The sequence below is a fragment of the Podarcis filfolensis genome (assembly GCF_964270895.1).
Source record: "Podarcis filfolensis genome assembly, chromosome: 12".
NCBI classification, from domain to species: domain Eukaryota; kingdom Metazoa; phylum Chordata; class Lepidosauria; order Squamata; family Lacertidae; genus Podarcis; species Podarcis filfolensis.
This window is the reverse complement of record NC_139614.1, coordinates 7,860,803-7,878,670: the sequence shown is the minus strand read 5'-3', so window position 1 is coordinate 7,878,670 and position 17,868 is coordinate 7,860,803. Positions and strand designations below refer to the sequence as shown.

Here is a 17,868-nt window from a genome sequence, read left to right as displayed (position 1 = left end):
ATCAGCTGGTGTTGGTCCACTGTGCTTCATTAAGTGCAGGGTCAACGCAGCCATCTACCAGGAGATTTTGGAGCACTTCATGCTTCTTTCTGCAGACGAGCTTTATGGGGATGCTGACTTCATTTTCCAGCAGGACTTTGGCACCTGCCCACACCGCCAAAAGTACCAAAACCTGGTTCAATGCCCATGGGATTACTGTGCTTGATTGGCCAGCAAACTTGCCTGACCTGAACCCCATAGAGAATCTATGGGGCATTGCCACGAGACAGATGAGAGACATGAGACAGAGCAATGCAGAAGAGCTGAAGGCTGCTATTGAAGCATCCTGGTCTTCTATAACACCTCAGCAGTGCCACAGGCTGATAGCATCCATGCCACACTGCATTGAGGCAGTAATTGATGCAAAAGGGGCCCAAACCAAGTACTGAGTACATATGCATGCTTCTACTTCTCAGAGGTCCAATATTACTCTATTTGCAGTCCTTGTTTTGCTGATTTCATTTAATATTCTAATTTTCTGAGATTGTTAATTTGGGGTTTTCATCAGCTGTACGCCTTGATCACCACAATGGTGATAAAGGCTTGACATATCTCGCTTTACATGTCATGAGTCTATCTCATATATCAGTTTCACCTTTTAAGTTGAATTACTGAAATAAATGAACTTTTCCATGATATTCTAATTTTCCGAGTTTCACCTGTAAAATAAATAACATAGAACTGGAAAACCTCTCTCTCTCTCTCTTTCTCTCTCTCGCTTGGCTGTCATGAACAGCAGATGCTGAAACCACCCGAAATAAAGGCTGAAATAAAACTCTCCAGTTGTCATTTCAATTCCTTTCCTTCTCACCTTTATTTTTCTAATTATAGATGTGATAGTGACAAGAACAAACAGTTGCCAGTCTGACAGCAGTGGATTTCTGGAAGATCCTTCAGAACCCTTACCTCTCCAGGTGAGTGGGGACCGAGAAGCCTAAACCCGAAAAAAAATCACATTGTAATTTGGAACAAGGGTGTTCTGCTGATGGTGAGGTGCGCTTCCTTGTTGACATGCTAAATCCGGGTTTGGATGTCCATGCGAAATATATCACTTCTCGATTGCAGGAATTTTCAGCGGCTATTTTCTGACTGATAAAAGTGCCTGCCTGGATCTTTCCCTTCTATACCGAGAACTTCTAAGCCATGGGTAGGCAAACTAAGACCCGGGGGCTGGATCCAGCCCAATCGCCTTCTAAATCTGGCCCACGGACAGTCTGGGAATCAGCGTGTTTTTACACGAGTAGAATGTGTCCTCTTATTTAAAATGTATCTCTGGGTTATTTGTGGGGCCTGCCTGGTGTTTTTACATGAGTAGAATGTGTGCCCCAAAACCCATCCCCATGGAAATAAAGACATAGTGGAGACAGAATTTAATTTAAAGGTTAATGGGCAAATTTTGGCCACAACTTTATTGAATACACAAGTGTGACTGGTATTGCCTTATGCATTGGCATCAAGACTATAACTGGCTCCTGCCCCACCCTGCAGGAAGCCTGGAAGGGTAAACAACCAGCAGGGGGCGCTCCATCAATGTATATTGACTGGTGCTCACCCCTAGGGTTCCCAGGGGTCCTGGCATGGCCCTAGCCCCTCCCCGGGCTTCGGAAGAGATCCAGACCCCCGGATTCCTTTAACAGAATACCCTATTAACTGGAGGGGCAGGTGATGGCCGCACCTCCCCTCCCCACATTCCCCTAAACCAATGCCTAACCGCCAAACCTTACAAAGTTTTGACGATTGCTAAGAGGTAGGCAAAAACCAAGTGGCCACAGCCAATCTGCCACACTGGAAAAAATTCAAACCAGGCCCCCGTTCCAAAACAGGCGACCAACCAAAGTCCAAAGCAAAGCCAGACATGACCTAACTAACGGGTGGGTGGGCGGGTGTTTGGCAGTGTGAAGCAAAAGAGGGTCCTCATGTCGCACTGCCAAATAAATCCCCCCAACCTTGCCACATTGCCGATTGGCTAAAGGCCAGTGGCATAATTGTGGCACCACCGGCTGGAGCGGGGCAAAGCCCCGCCCACGAACCAGTTGCAGAAGAGTTCCAGAGCCATGCACAACATGGACCCTCTGTTAGAAGGATCCAACTTATTGAAAATGCATCTCTGGATTATTTGTGGGGCACAGGAATTTGTTCATTTTTTCCCCTTCAAAGTATAGTCTGACCCACCACAAAGTCTGAGGGACAGTGGACCGGCCCCCTGCTGAAAAAGTTTGCTGACCCTTGTTCTAAGCCTAAATTCAGGTGTGTTGGTGGTGCCCATGCTAATCTTCCGAGTGAGATTCTTCTTCGCAGCTGAAGGCATGTGCCAACTGCAACACACACAGCACAGTCCTAAGCATGTTTACTCAGAAGTCAGCCCATAAGCTCAATGGGACTCACTGCATTCCAGGAATGCAGGATCCCTCCAGCTGCATCATTCTATGATTCTACATGGACTCAGAAATAAGCCTAACTGATTTCAGTGGAACTTACTTCCAGGCTGGAGTCCTAAACACCCTAGGAGGTACACCCCATTAAACACAGTGGAGCTTACTTCTGAATAAGCAGGTATGGGGTTGTGTGATTAGAAGAATAGGCCAAAGCCTTCCAGTTCCACTGGCCTTCTACTGTTTGCGAGAGGCTGGGAGTAGGGATGCGTGAATCTGTCAATTTGTTTCCCATTTCCCCAATTTTAAATTCAATTTACCAACATTCTCACATCTGGTTGTGAATTAAAAAATAATAATCAACAGAATTTTAGTACATATGCCTCTTGACAGACACACATAGTTGTGTGCAATTTTGCCTACTATATACAGTTTCCCCTATATAATGTTAAAGTGATATTTTTCTTCCAGGGCTTGTCTCTGCCTGGTAATTTGAGACTTAGCTGCGGTTCCAAGGATTGTCAAGCATTCCTGCGACAGAGGAAAGATTCTGCTCTGACTAGCCAGGATCTTCTGCCCAGTGCTAGCGTATCGAGAGCAGATGGTAGCAACGCTATCTTCTTGCCCAGCCTCAGCAGAGAACACACTTTTCAGGGAGAGGAGATATTTTATTCCATAAATGAAGAAGATGATATGTGTGAGACTTGCAGTGGTCTGTTTGAAAGCGCAGCTGAAGAAACCCTACAGGATATGGATGAGGAGGAGTTGCAAGGACAACAGAAGAGAGAAGATAGTGGTGTACAAGGCTGCAGTTCACAACCTTGTCATACTGACAATAGCCCTTTAGATAGGAACGACCTCTCCTCCTCTAGTGAAAGGCACCAGAGTGTAAGTTCTGCTCTCACAGAGGGAAGCAGTGGCCACCAAATCAGTAAAGATACAAGAGGAAGTGAAGAATGTTTGACTGAAGGGGAGGAAACGAGAGACGGGTGTGAAGAAGGTGTTCCCGAAAGTATTGCAGAATGTGTGGAAGGAAAGTACTCTGTGAAGGGTTGTAGAAAGTTGGACTTCCTTGTTGTGGAGGATGTTGCAAGTGGATGTCAGGAGACTGGTATAAATGGGGCAGTTAGATCTTTGGATATATCTGGAGCACCCAAAATTGAGCGTGACATGATGGCTTCACAACCAGAGATCAATGCCATCTTGAGAAGCCCTCTTCATGATTCTAGCCTTTCCCTTCACTGCTTCGAAGAGGGGGACATTAGAGCCTCGGACACATTGTCAACAGGTGCGGAACTGGGAGAAGAAGGAACTGGTGCTAAAACAAATACTAGCCTTTCAAAATCTGTCACTGTTCAGATGCCTTCAAGACTTATGTCAACGATGCGGAGCTTCTCACTGGGTGAAGCTGCTGTAAAAGGTCAATATCTGGATTTCACATCCAAGGATGAGCCTCAAATTGCATCAGTACCAGGTATGCCCAAAGAGGATGAGAAGCGAGTGAGAGAAGCTTCTATTCAGACTGAAAGGAGCCACAGAAAGAAAGCAGCTCTCCCTCTGTCTCAGAGTCTCCCTTCGTTTCATGGGCATGGACCTCTTGTGAAGTCTGCATCTCTGGATACAGGGCTTTATGGGAAATACAGATCTTACGGCCCGGAGCCTTTCAATGCCTGGTGTGCCCAGCATAGAGGTTCCTGCTACCCTTTGTGCTCCCATCACTGCTGTTTGCTGTGGCCTTTTCCTTTAGCTCCTTCATGCAGACATCCAGTGGCCTGCTTCTCATCTCATGCCACCATCGAACTGCAGCTTCTGAAAACTCTCAAGCTATTGCAGGACACAGCAATGAGAAATATTTCCTCGGTGAGTATATAACTCAGTGGGCTACCCAGCAAGTGTTCTGCTTGGTTCAGAACCATGAAACCTGCGTTCAAGTAAAATCTGCTATGTATATTTTAGAAAGTTGTTCATCTGCTTGCCATGCATTTGAATACCTGGATCATAACCAAATTTGGCAAGATGGTTCTTGAGACCAAGCAGTAGGTTTTCATCTATGTTTGTGTATAATTGGGTGCCATTTTGAATCAAGATGGCAGACTGAACCTTTCAAAACTGCCTTGATTTTAACCACTGGTTTCAAAATAGCACTGAAATTTTGCTTCCATAAAATTCCTGAGCTATGTCGGGTATGAGGTTGCTATTAATCAATACAGGGGTTTTAAGAGCAGATTAGGAAACTGTCTTACACAAGGACAGACAATATGCCTAGCTAGTCCAAGAATGTAAACTCTGGCCATCTCCAGGGGAAAAACACTGATTTTTCACATCACTTCCTATCTGACATTTTAACTTGAGATTCTTACCTGGCTTCACTTGCCCCTCCTTGCCCTTCTGATACTTCTAATGAGGGAATTGAGTGTGTCTGAGTGGCAAGTCTAATCACAATGTCTGTGGCCCTATTCAGACACGGATTTTATATATACGAAATGTGGGGAGACAGAACTAGGATCTGAAACCTCTGAACACCTCAGTTCTTTTCAGAGATTTGGCTGAACACTCAGAGGCTGGCAGTGGGGGCAACATGTGTGATCCTGTTCCCCTTTCCGTACATGCAATAAACACAGAATAGCCATCTACACAGGGCCAGGGCCTCCAGGAAAAGGCATACATAAAAGGCATGCATTCCTACATATAGGAGACCTGTTTACATGGCATTTTGCCAGTCCTGCCTGTTCCATATTTCACAACATGCTTCAAGGAGGGTCTAAATCAGGGGTCAGCAAACTTTTTCAGCAGGAGGCTGGTCCACTGTCCAGTGGCGTAGCGTGGGGGTGCAGGGGGGGCCGGCCGCACCGGGCGCAACATCTGGGGCTTAGGGTTAGGGGGCGCAAATCCACGGGTTAGGGGGCGCAAATCCACGGGTTAGGGGGTGCAAATTACTTGCCTTGCCCCGGGTGCTGACAACCCACGCTACGCCACTGCCACTGTCCCTCATACCTTGTGGGGGGGCTGACTATATTTGGGGGGGGGATGAATGAATTCCTATGCCCCACAAATAAACCAGAGATGTGTTTTAAATAAAAGGGCACATTCTACTCATGTAAAAACACACTGATTCCCGGACCGTCAGCGGGCCAGATTTAGAAGGCGATTGGGCCAGATCCAGCCCCTGGGCCTTAGTTTGCCTACCCATGGTCTAAATATATGGCCTACATTGATTTCTTTGTATTTGAAACACAGGGTTGTAGCAGTTTCCCAGGGAGAGAGTCAGATGGAGCTGGATTTAACACGAGAGATAGGATTTGGTCGTGAGATATGGCTAAGGTTCAGGTTAAGAGAGAGGGTTTGATTGGAGTTGGGAGTTAGGGAGTGAGATAAGGAGAACTGGTTCTGATTGAAATTAAACACCCACACTGGGACTAAGCCTTGGAGCTTGGATACGGAGACCAGGTTGAGGGTCTGAGGGAGGTATACAGGCAGGAGGGTCCTGGGACTGCTGAGTCTGAGCCAGGAGAGGTAGATCCTGTGGGAATTGAGGCTACTTGGGGCTCAGTCTAGCCAGGAGGGGAGAGTTCTTCTAGGTACTGAAGACTCCCAACCCAGTCACAAGGTCTGGGTATGTTATACCATTTGGAATACCTCAGTTGTGGGATGGTTAAGAGAGTGGGTAACTGAGGAGAAGGCCCCTCGCTCATGAACCAAAGTATTAAGCTGCGGAGGAAGTGGTATGGTGTTGAAAATATTTAACTGTAATATCTAAGCGACAGAAACAGAGTTGAGCATTTGACCATCAATTCTGGACACCTGAACATCTACCACCTGAAGTGTAACACCTGATTTTTAGTACAGTAACTGAAGTTTGAGAGGAACTGTGCCTATGCAGTGGTACCTCAGGTTACATATGCTTCAGGTTACATACGCTTCAGGTTACAGACTCCGCTAACCCAGAAATAGTATCTCGGGTTAAGAACTTTGCGTCAGGATGAGAACAGAAATTGCGCGGCGGCAGCAGGAGGCCCCATTAGCTAAAGTGGTGCTTCAGATTAAAAACAGTTTCAGGTTAAGAACGGACCTCCGGAACAAATTAAGTACTTAACCCGAGGTACCACTGTAGTAGTGTGTTTAAGCATGAAACATCTTAGAGTTAGTTAAAGGAAACAAGTTAACTTCTTCCTGAAAGAACTCACTTCCTGACCCACTTTGTTTCATAAACCATTTTTGTTTAATAAAACTTTTTATTGTTTGTTTGATTATTTTCTGCCTCTCTAATCATTCAGTTTTCCCTCATACAAATCCCCCACTAGATAAGCTGTGGTAAATTGTAGAAGCTCATGTAATTGGTGTACTGTGAGGTGGGTGCACTATAATTAATTGGGGGCAATTAGCGGGAGTGGATCTGCCGCATTATTAATGGATGGTATTAACTGGGTGGATTCACTACAAAGGCTTTAACCCCTAGCGCTTTGAATATGAACAATAACTATCAGTAAGGAGGAAATAGGGTTCACAACGTTGAGATGCCTTTTGTGACATCTCCTCCACCTCACGGCCATGTCACAATTTTTCTGGAATATTCCAAAACTCGCAAATGCCCACCAGATGGCAATGCTTCATTAACTCGCTCACAACTGACTAAGCCCTTTTGAACTGCATGGACAGTATCCTTTTTCTTCTTGTGAGAACTGATAGAAAATGTTTCCCCCTCAGGAAACCTAAATGATAATGGAGTGGCCTGACAAGGCAGCACTGCACCACTGTACTTGGAGCAAAAGAGGAAAAATAGATCAGATTAAATAGCTCTGTTGGTAGAGACTCTTAATTTCAGGGCTGTGGGTTTAACCCCCACATTGGGTAAAAAAAATATGCATTGCAGGGGATTGGACTAGCCGACCCTTGTGGTCCCTTCCAACCTAATGCTTCTATGATTCTACTCCTGTTTCACACTTCATTCTATTAAATCGTTATCTTATATGGCTTAAAAACAAAACCAGAAAGAGATCACTCTGTCCACATGTTCCTAGCTTTGAGATGTGAGCATGCAATCTCAGGATCTTATGTTCCCATGACCAGGGCTGGATTTAGGTTTGTTGAGGCCCTAAGCTACTGAAGGTAATGGAGCCCTTTATATGTGATACTTTAGGGAGCAGGCCAGCAGGCGGGGCCCATTATAGGAGCCTACACAGCACTAAACACTGTTGCTGTATGTAGGCTTTATTTTATTTGTTTTTTATCTTATATTTTGGAAATGTACATCCAGGGGTTTTTTTCCCTTTAATTTTTTTTGGGGCCCCCAAGAGATTGGGGCCCTAAGCTATAGCTTGTTTAGCTTATACTGTACATAAATCCAGCACTGCCCTTGACACATGTACCAGAGAAGTCGTACGGGGAAAGGTGGCCTTTGGTAAAACTGGTGAATGTCTATGAAGAGACACAGATATCTGTTTAGGTTTATATAAGGTTACATGTGCATGTGTAGAAATCTGAATGTCTACCTATAACAGCTGTGGCTATATGTTGAATTTGTTATGTACTGAAGTTCTCACCCTGGGCCAGCAGGGGGATACTGTAGATAGTTTTCACTCAGGTCCACATATGCAAATAAGGGATTGAAAGTGACATTCAGTGATTGGATAGTTACAGAAAATGGTTACTGTTGCATTCTAGTGGAGCTCTATATAAGCAGGTTGGCTGAACCCTTCAGTTCAGTTCTGTTCTGGCCTGTGAATAAACAAGAGCTGTTTGAAGAATCGGTGTGTCGTCTGATATGCTCACCCACAACTTAACAGAATTGTTGCCTCTTCTTGACCTTATGTTTAGTGCACAGTCCATGAAATCGAAGTCATGAGGAATTCGTGCCAGAAGTTTCGAGAACGGCTGGATGAGATTGAGCAGCACATGACGGAACAAGAGGCTTTCTTTTCCAGTGCGATGTCAACGGAGGGGCGGTAATGTGCCTTCATTTCACACCCCAGCCCTGCATTTGTGGCACCATCATGTGCACCACAAAAGCACACAAACACACACAGTGCATCTTATTATACACAGAAGGGCTTCTCTTAAAAATGACGCAGTACATGCTATTTAAACTTCAGAGTGCTCGCCAAACAAAACAATCATGACAATGGCATAAATTGCATGCAGGGTGGTTTTTCTCCCACCTGGTAGACATGTCATCGCATTTCCTACAGCTGTGCAACATCTGCAGTGTCTTTAGGGCGGCATGAGGGAAATCTAACAATTACCCTTGGTGCCATGGCAAATAGGCTGTGGTTCTATAATAAGCATGATCTGTACATGAATTAATGCACCAGCTTGATCTTAAAAGACTAGCAGAGAGAGAGAGAACTGAATCCCATGGTTATGAATTTAATTTACTCAGATTATCGTGTTCCAGCTTTAATTCAGTCCTATGAACAAGAGTATTGACCCACTGTGTTGCCAAGTATAGGAAATGAATTGTGTCCAGGTGTGAATGTAATTAAACTTGGACACGATCGTCTTTGTAATATGTTTTGATGATATTAAGGGAAGCGGAGGCCTCACTGAGGGTTGCCTTTCTGTCTTTTGTCTTGTCCCCCTGCCGTCTACCACAGAGAGGAAAGAAGACAGTTGCAGGTCTTGCGGCAAGCTGTTCGCCGAGAGGTCGCTGAACTGGAAGGGCAGCTGCAGGATCGGGCTCGCCAGGTTAGGGAGGGAATTCTAATGGTACGTAACCAGAGCTCTTTAGCATCTGCACTGGCCTCCTGGAGTCTTTTGGACACAAATGAAAGGCCTCTTTTCCTAAAGGACTTAAGGCCACGTTTTGGTCAGACAAGGGACTAGCAACTAGCTAGGCCTCATGAACCCTGTTGTGTGAGGGAAAATGGGATTTGCCTGGTGTAGGAGCACCACATATAAACATGGTAGAAAGCAGAGCTTTTTTTTCAGCCGGAACTCACCAGAACTCAGTTCCAGCACCTCTCAGGTGGGCGCCATTGCCATTGTCAGAGAAGGTAAAGGTAAAAAGGTAAAGGACCAGTCAAAGGCGACTATGGGGTTGTGGTGCTCATCTTGCTTTCAGGCCAAGGGAGCCAGCATTTGTCCACAGGCAGCTTTCTGGGTCATGTGGCCAGCAGAACCAAACCGCTTCTGGCGCGACAGAACACCGTGACGCGAACCAGAGCGCACGGAAACGCCATTTACCTTCCTGCCACAGTGGTGCCTATTTATCTACTTGCCCTGGTGTGCTTTCGAACTGCTGGGTTGGCAGGAATTGGGACAGAGCAACGGGGATTCCAACCGCTGACTTTCTGATCGGCAAGCCGATCAGCAAGTTTAGACCATAGCACCACCCGCACCCCTATTGTAAGAGAACGAGGGAGGTGTTCCGGCACCTCTTTTTCTGGAAAAATAGCTCCGGTAGAAAGCAAACAACAGCTCAGCAGTTAGTAGCAGCTGGTGTGGTGGGACAGAGTCACCCCTTCTGACATGAACAAACTGGTGCAGCCAATCTGGCATTCCAGCTGGTGCATCAGCAGAACCCTAACATCACTTCCACCCTGCCCCAGTGACTCTGCAGTGGCAAAGGTGTAAAGTTGTTGTTGTTGTTGTTGTTATATTTTATTTATACCCTGCCCATCTGGCTGGGTTTCCCCAACCACTCTGAGGAAGGTGGTGACTCTATGGTTCCAACACAGCAGCTGCTACTCTGAGTAGTTCTGTTGGTTATTTGCAGATTAGTTGCGCTGCAGAAAGCGTGCTGGGGAGACCACACATTTAAGAAATGCAAAATAACTTTTGCTAGGTTTTAATAACAAAAACAAAAACTCCTTTTACACTAAATTATAATATTAATAAGCATGACCCATCCACCAGGAGAGCTGAGAGAGCTACATGCTGCTCTTTATATACCATACCCAACAGCTTACTTACCACAACTTAACAGCACCTGCTATACTGCTTCACAGCTGTAAAACTAGGTCACGTTATTTGCTCTGGCCTTTAAAGAAATAAACATCTTGTGAAACAATAATAACTAATAACTATGGTTAGTCTAAACAAACCCGCTTCAAAAACCATGGCTTGTAGTATACTTCTTTTGAAACAGACCATAGTTACTGTTAATTCCTATCGACAAATAACCGTGAGGCTCATTCATGTAGTGCTAAACCATGGACTCAGCTAGACTGGCAAACAAAAAGTGATTTATATGTGTTGTATATGTGATATATCATTGTGCCACCAGATGGCGATGTGGAGCCCTGGTTTTCTCTACCTTTTTTCCCTGTTTAAATTTACAACGCTTTAAACTGAAACACTTCTTTGATGTGTCTGGATCCAGTCCTTGGTTGCCATATTCCAGACCAAAGAGTTGTTGACCTTTTTTCAGAGGGTGGGGAAATCTAAAAAAAGAAAGTAAGTTTTTCGCTAGAAGAAAATAGGGTTTTTTTGGCTAGTTTTAAGAAAATAAGCAAAAATAACCCCACTTAGAACATGAGTTGCCATACATCTGGGTTTTCCTGGACACTTAAAATGGACATTAAACATTATGCCAGGATGCCATTTTGGGGATCAAAATCCTGGCAAAGGCCAGGATTTTCCGGACATATGGCAGCCCTAGTTTAACGTTACATCTGAACATCATCGTTATTGTTTACTACTGAGTGGTCCCAGCTCTCTCTCTTTTAAATCAATATATCTCTGTGTTGCACACATCTCTGTTCCCTTTGCAGCAGCTGAATCAGCTATTAGGCGAACAGTCCAACCTGTGTTCAGAACTTGGAATTCCCGATCGGACGGAAGAAAGAGAGCCTAAAAACGGGCATGCTCACAGTACTCTTCCAGATGCTGCTGACGATTTCTTCTCGAGAGCTGGGTATTCCAATAATATCCACCACAGGCCTCCGAGTAGGAGTGCAACAGTCCCCTCAAGCCCCTCCAGCTCTTTAGTCAGACAAACGGAGCTGAAGGCATCAACTGCTCTCGCAACCGGCAAGGCCAATTCTGCGTCGGACCCCAAGGAACTTCACACCAGTAAAAAAGAAGTCAAAAGTCAAAAGATAGACTTCAAGGCCTTCATCCAGAATGTAAGAATCAAGTTGCATTCTGGTTCCTACTGTAGCCTTATTAGACTTTACCGATTGGTTGGGTGAGCGCTGCTCCCGGAGAGTGAAGAAAGAGTCAAATGACACCGAGGTTGATTCAGAGAAAGAGTTTATTCTGCTCTCTGGATAGCAGAAGGCACTTGTGTGATCAGCTCACAGCAAGTCCAAAGAAATGAGAAATTTCATGCAGTATATATATCCTCCAGGCACCCTCTCCCCCCTTCCCCAGGAATCCAGCCACGTCAGCTTATACACGCAGGTTGACATCACAGATATTCCTGCTCCGGTACTTTTAACCATAAAAGGGTGTTCCTCTTCCTGTACTCTTGACCATATAAGAGTATTCCTGTTCCGGCACTCTTACCTTGGGGTAAGAAGGTTACCAACTCTCCTGGCGCTGTTCCCGGACTAGGTCTGTGCGTCAGAGTGTGGTCAGGACGTAAGATAAGACCGAGACGTGTCATCCAGTGTTCCACTGGAACAGTCAAGGCCATACATTGCCGTCACAGACTGATAAGGGAGAGGGCTTTGAGCACTTGTTTATGCAGCTGGGTTTTCTGTTTATACATTGACTCAAGCCTGAGCTTGAAAAGCTCAAGTTAATGCATTTTAGAAATGCTCCCTTGGAGGAAGAAAGGGAATTTTGGGTCAGTTTCAAACTGACTGCACAGAAACCCATTCCTTCACTACCAGGAGTGGAACCTCTATTCTCAAGGGCCTTTGGGGGTGGGCAGAGGAAGCACTCAAGTTCCTTGTCGAGTGGGAACCATCTTGAATGATGTTGCACAGCTTTGAGTGTATAGGCTACATTTTTGTGGTTGGTTTGCCCTTAACTCTTCTTATTTCTCTCGTTTTCTCTGTCAGCTGAAGAAATCTTTCCGAAATTCTTTCAGCAACGACGCAGCAGAAGGAAAAGACTGAGGCGGGGCAATCCCCCCCCCCCCGACCCGCTACCCCACGATGTTTTTCTGCAAGAGGATCTTTTGAACCACCTCACAGGACTGGAGAGGATTTCCCATAAATGTTCAAAATGCTTTTTTTGCGAGAGAGCATATCGAATAGAGATGTATACTGGGGGAAGTCCTGGAGGACGAGTGTCGAGAGGCGAGTGCCGAAGAAGTCATCGTTAGAGATTTACTGAAGGCAATATCTAGATGGCTGTTTTGTTATTGAAGACTTTGTGGTCTTTAATAAGGCCCGCCTAGTCCAGCGTCCTGTTCCCACATTGCCCAACCAGGTGCCTTAACCCTCTTTCTTATAGGACTAGTGCCAGGAACAAAGGGAACCTGGATACTTAGCCATTTTGTGGTTTCCTCCAATAAGGAAAGCTGTCTCTGAACATTTGATTTCCAGCTACGAAGCACCAGCTGTTGGTAGGTATTTAAAATAGCAGAGACAAGAACTCTTCTCACAGCTATGACACCAGAAATCCTCTTCTTAATGAGGGCTGTATTTCTCCAGTATATGCTTGGAATATTAATTTTTGTTTTACTCCAGGAATGTGTTTTGTGGGTTCTTCAGGAAAAAAATGTCTAGATTTGGCTATTTTTTAGTTTAACATTTTGAAAGTTTCCTGGCCTAATAACCAAACCCAGTAAAAAAAGACAGAAAAAGAGATGAATGACCCTGTCTAAATCTCTGTGTGCTTTAATTTGGAACTAATACATATTCTGCTTTTTCAAAATATTTTTTTCCAGACATCTTTATTGAAAGTTAAAAAGTACATAATTATATGTGCACTAAACATGGTGAGCTTGTATAAATCTTTCGCCTTTTACTTTCTCAAAATCTTGAGACTCCCTTTCTGCCTCCTATGGACTAATCCTCTCTTTTAGAAAAGTTTGAAATCAAATGTGTCGGCCTTTGTTTGCAGTTTCCCAATATCTTATACAGTGGAATCTCGGTTTTCGAACGTAATCCATTCCTGAAGACCGTTTGACTTCTGAAACGTTTGAAAACCGAAAACTCAAAATGGAAGCCTCAAAACAGAAAAATACAGAGAACTCAATACAGAAGCCGCCTCGGAAGTTTGACTTCTGAGGCGTGTTCAAAAGTGGAAGCATTTACTTCTGGGTTTCTGGCGTTCAAGTTCCAAAACGTTTGTCAACGAAGATGTTTGGAAACCAAGGTATGTTGAACTACATAGCAAGGGATGAACACAAGAAAAAAATCTGCCTTGGGCTGGTTTCTCACTGGATATCCTACCTGACAAATCCAGATATGTCTTTGAAAAGCTGCACATATTTTTTATTTTTTGACATAAATTTTAGGAAGAAAAATCAATGGAGGGGGAACACTTGCAAGATGGTCTGAGTGCTTCTGAGGCAGCCTGGGGGCTGCCTGTCTGCCTTCTGTTGCTGTTTTTAAAAAGTCATTTTGTCTGCCTAAGAGTGAGTAGCTAGTGGGCAGGGCGCTTTCTGCCACACATGTTGAAATCAATGTAGCAATTCCCCCTGGGAGCGACGAGTCTTTGATATGCTGCTGCCCTCACAGGGATTTTTAACAGATACTGCGTTCAATTTTATATATTTTTATGTTCAAGGGGACTGAATACAACATGAAATGTACATAAAATCTGTAAAATGTAGCAAGCTAGCCACTCTTAGGCAGCTGAAATTACTTTGTAAGGCAGCCCTCAAACTGCAGCATATGCAGCCCCACAAAAGAGTAGGAATCTGGCAGTGAACAGATCCCACAATCCCAAATCATTGAATTGGTCTGTGCATGTGTCCACTTCAGAATCACACCTTGTCCACTTCTTTCCCCATCCTCATAGACAGCATTGTGCTTGCTGTGATTTAACAACACATACATTATTACTATTATTATTATTATTTGAATTTCTTCTTCTTCTTCTTCTTCTTCTACTTCTTCTTCTTCTTCTTCTTCTTCTTCTTCTTCTTCTTCTTCTTCTTCTTCTTCTTCTTCTTCTTGCGATCACTCGTAGCTGAGTAAGATTGTCTTCCATGAACATGGTCTTAACAGTGAATCTGTAAGTGACTGTGGAGGCCAGTTCTGGATCCACACGTCCTTCCACAGGAGGGCATTGGTTTCCAGGCGGGAGTTAATCACGGTGAGGGTTTGCTAAGTGTGCCTTCCTCCTATCACGTTTCTCCCTTGCGTCCTGAGTTTGAGTGTTTTCAAAGCCCATGGCACCTTTGGTAAGGGCTGTTCTCCAACTGGAGCTCTTGCAGGCCAGTGTTTCCTAATTGGTTGGTGTTTATACTCCATTTTTTAAGGTTTGCCTTGAGACAGTCTTTAAACCTCTTTTGTTAACCACCAGCATTACGCTTTCCATTTTTAAGTCAGGAATAGAGTAGTTGCTTTGGAAGACAAGAATCAGGCATCTGCACAACATGACCAGTCCAACGAAGTTGATGTTGAAGAATCATTGCTCCAACACAGGTGATCTTTGCTTCTTCCAGTACACTGATATTAGTTCACTTGTCTTCCCAAGTGATACCCAGAGGTCTCAGGGCAGTTCACAGAATTGGCCTTCGTTTCCTGGTTTCCACTTCGGATTAACACCAGGGTCACTTCTTCCCAGATCAGTTATATGACCAACTAATTGGCACAGTAATTTAGTATACTGCCTATGCACACAATCTGGAGCAGGGGTCAGCAAACTTTTTCTGCAGGGGGCCGGTTCACTGTCCCTCAGAACTTGTGGCACACACACATGCCTTCCCTCCCTCCTTCCATCGGAGACAGAGCGGCTGAGATACCTCCACTCACCGCGTTCAGACGGAGTGGGCTGGGCTGGGCTGGGGAGGGGGCTCCCCGCCGGCGCTGGGTCTCGGCTTGCGCGGAGGGGCTGCAGCCACCCCGCCAGGAAGGGCCCCTATCCCGGGGTGTCCATGACCGTTGCTAATGTGCCACCACCGAGCAGCACAGAAGAGTCCTCTTCTTCCTCTCTCCTCACATGCTGGGAGATGTAGTCGGGGGGGTTGTCACAAAAAATGGCGCAAAAATGTACAGGATTAGAAGTAAAAAATGCTGGAAATGTTTAGAGAAGGATGACGATTTTTACCACATGTGGTGGCTGTGTAAAAAAAAGGCATTTGGGGACAATATATACAATGAACTAAAAAAAAAAAGTTTAGATATACCTTCCCTAAAAGGCTGGAGGCATTTCTTTTAGGAATGGTTGGGGATGAGATACCAAAAGAAGATGAAAAACTATTTCTGTAGGCATCAATGGCGGCCAGAGTTTTGATAGCTCAAAGATGGAAACATCAAGATCTGCCGACTATCGAGGAACAAAGATGGTAGAGTACGCAGAATTAGCCAGGCTGACGGGACGAATTCGTGAGCAGGACAACCAGACGTTCCAAAAAGACTGGAAGAAATTTTTAACTTACCTTGAGAAACACTTTTTACATATAAGAACATTGGCAGGTCTGAGATAAACCTTGCATCGTATAATTGATGGAGCATTCTATATGAGATTATAGAAAGAACCATTTATAGATATGAACAGTATGCTCATATAAATCAATGTATAAATATTATAGTGTGGAAACAAGAAAAGCAGAAGAGGGGTAGAGAGAAGTGGTAATCCTGAGAGTTTTAGGTTACTAATTTTGTAAGATTGTATAAATATATAATATCAAAATCAATAAAAACAATTGCAAAAAAAGAAGTGCAGGGCGGAGGAAACACAGAGCTAAGATTGGAACAAGAAGAATTATGGATGAAAGAACTCTGATTGGGGTGAGCAGAGCTCTGAACATTTTTGGGTCACCCTGAGGCCTACAGCCAGCTTTGGATTGCGTACGAAAAATATTAGCAACGTTTTGGATTACCTTAACTTTTCAACCTGCAGCATAAGCAGATGGATGTTTTAGAAAATCTAATCATGCTCTTCTTAAAGTCCTCTAAATGTTCTTTCTTCCTCTAAACAAAAACCCATAATAATGAGGAGCATTTCTACTTGTTACATACCGTATTTTTTGCTCTATAAGACTCACTTTTTCCCTCCTAAAAATTAAGGGGAAATGTTTGTGCGTCTTATGGAGCGAATGCAGGCTGCGCAGCTATCCCAGAAGCCAGAACAGCAAGAGGGATTGCTGCTTTCACTACGCAGTGATTCCTCTTGCTGTTCTGGCTTCTGAGATTCAGAATAATTTTTTTTCTTGTTTTCCTCCTCCAAAAACTAGGTGCGTCTTGTGGTCTGGTGTGTCTTATAGAGCGAAAAATACGGTACTTCCTTCGAAGAAGGGACAGTGTCTGCTTATCCTATAAACTCCAAGGTGTAAGCTCCATATCTTATCATTTCCACAGCTTGCATTTTCCCTAGTCTTCAGTTTTTATTAGACTAAGCTGAAAGACACACAGGAATAGCTTATATTCAATATCACTTCATATCTGTTATGTTGTAGATCATACTTTATTAAAACAAATGGAAACAGATGTGTAACCGCTGATTAAATTAAACATCATGGGAAGTGAGCTGTGTATAAAAACTTAAGATGTGGCCATTTCCAAGGACAAGATACTAAAAGCTCCAAGGATGTGGAAAATCAATAACCTCCTCATGTTGTCACCAAGTCAACGTCAAGAGGATGTCAGATTGCATCTTCACGCTATGATGATAAACAGGGAGGCAAAAAATAAAAAGAGTTTGTGTTGGCCCATATTATCATTCTATTTTAGATATTCTGATAAGCGAGATTAAAGGAAAAAATCCAGGTGTTTGAAATAAGATTCATTTCGTCCGTCAATGTGCTTCCTAGTCATTAAGCTGTCTCTTGACATTGATTATTGCACCTTCTGTTGATTGCAATCTTAGGAACTAAGCTTTAGTGTATGTAATCAAAACAAATACACATTATTTCCCTATTTCCCCCTGCCTGCATCACCACCCACTTCCCATGTCGTCTGCCCTGTGCTGAATTTTGGACTGAGATTGGATGGCAGCTTCTGCCAGGTTCTCTGTCATTCTTAGGCACCAGTGATAAATCTGCAGATGAAACTGATTATTATTGCAATCCTGGAGAGAGAGGTAAACAACCCAAAAGGACTGTTAAAGCCCCACATAAATCCATAGAGTTACTATCAAGTGTATGATGCAAAGACTATGAGATGGAAAGGAAGCCCCAAGGCCTGCCAAGTCTCGCTGGTGATTATTCTGCAGAGGACGAGAAAAGCACTGTTTCATCTTAGATGAGCAGCTGAACTTTAAAGCAACAGCATCTGGACACTTCATAGTGGGAAACATTAATACTGGATTCACAGAGTCGCTTTCTGAAGCTTCCTCTCCCTGGGGGTTGCTCTTTCAGATTTCGTTCTCTGCGATGGCCTTGAGGGCATTGTAACCCCAGCATCCTGCTTTGTGGCCAGCGTATCCATGTCACCTGCTCATTTGCATCCCCCAA

At 44.2% G+C, this 17,868-nt stretch overlaps 1 protein-coding gene across 2 annotated transcripts in view; it reads left to right on the top strand.

Moving 5' to 3' along the window:
* ITPRID1 (ITPR interacting domain containing 1) overlaps window positions 1–13,279 on the top strand; it is a 67,310-nt gene extending 54,031 nt beyond the window's left edge. For both annotated transcript variants that reach the window (XM_083577678.1, XM_083577677.1), the window contains exons 10-15: window positions 871–953; window positions 2,883–4,271; window positions 8,226–8,353; window positions 9,002–9,113; window positions 11,120–11,473; window positions 12,356–13,279. In XM_083577678.1, coding sequence (XP_083433804.1) covers window positions 871–953; window positions 2,883–4,271; window positions 8,226–8,353; window positions 9,002–9,113; window positions 11,120–11,473; window positions 12,356–12,412 — 2,123 coding nt within the window. In that variant the 3' untranslated portion in view covers window positions 12,413–13,279. The remainder of the gene's footprint in view (window positions 1–870; window positions 954–2,882; window positions 4,272–8,225; window positions 8,354–9,001; window positions 9,114–11,119; window positions 11,474–12,355) is intronic.
* The last annotated feature ends 4,589 nt before the right edge of the window (window positions 13,280–17,868 follow it).